The 363-nt window shown below is 55.4% G+C and overlaps 1 protein-coding gene across 1 annotated transcript in view; it reads right to left on the bottom strand.

Moving 5' to 3' along the window:
* Positions 1-363, bottom strand: part of Octalpha2R (alpha2-adrenergic-like octopamine receptor) — a 114,785-nt gene that overhangs the window by 592 nt on the left and 113,830 nt on the right. Inside the window, 1 exon segment of the mRNA XM_018456526.1 lies at positions 2-363. This exon segment is cut by the window's right edge and continues 24 nt beyond it. Coding sequence (XP_018312028.1) covers positions 2-363 — 362 coding nt within the window.

Genomic DNA, 363 nt, shown 5'->3' with positions numbered 1-363 from the left:
AAAGAGTGGTTTGACGATGTACAGAACAAAGAAGGGCAACCAACAAGCGATAAAGCTGCCCATTATGAAACCCAGTATCATCGTAGCGCGCTTTTCCTTCTTTCTTGCCAGCCTCCTCTTCTCTCTCTCCGGATCGCGCTGCTTCATCTTGCCATCGGACTCGTCCTTGCCCGCGTGACGACCCACATCAGCGTGTTCCCTCTTCGACTTACCTACGTGCTTGCGGCCGAAGATCGGCTGGCACAGTCGCAGCTTAAGTGGTTTTACCACCGCACACCTCGACACCACGCCACTATCCGACGACGAGGGATCAAATTCGGAGACCATGTCAACGTCGATGCCAACGCTGGGCGCCCGGCATCG

Source organism: Mycetomoellerius zeteki, unplaced genomic scaffold, assembly GCF_001594055.1.
Source record: "Mycetomoellerius zeteki isolate Tzet28-1 unplaced genomic scaffold, Tzet1.0 scaffold113, whole genome shotgun sequence".
Lineage (NCBI taxonomy): Eukaryota > Metazoa > Arthropoda > Insecta > Hymenoptera > Formicidae > Mycetomoellerius > Mycetomoellerius zeteki.
The sequence above is the reverse complement of the archived record's forward strand: the minus strand, read 5'-3'. Positions and strand labels throughout refer to the sequence as shown.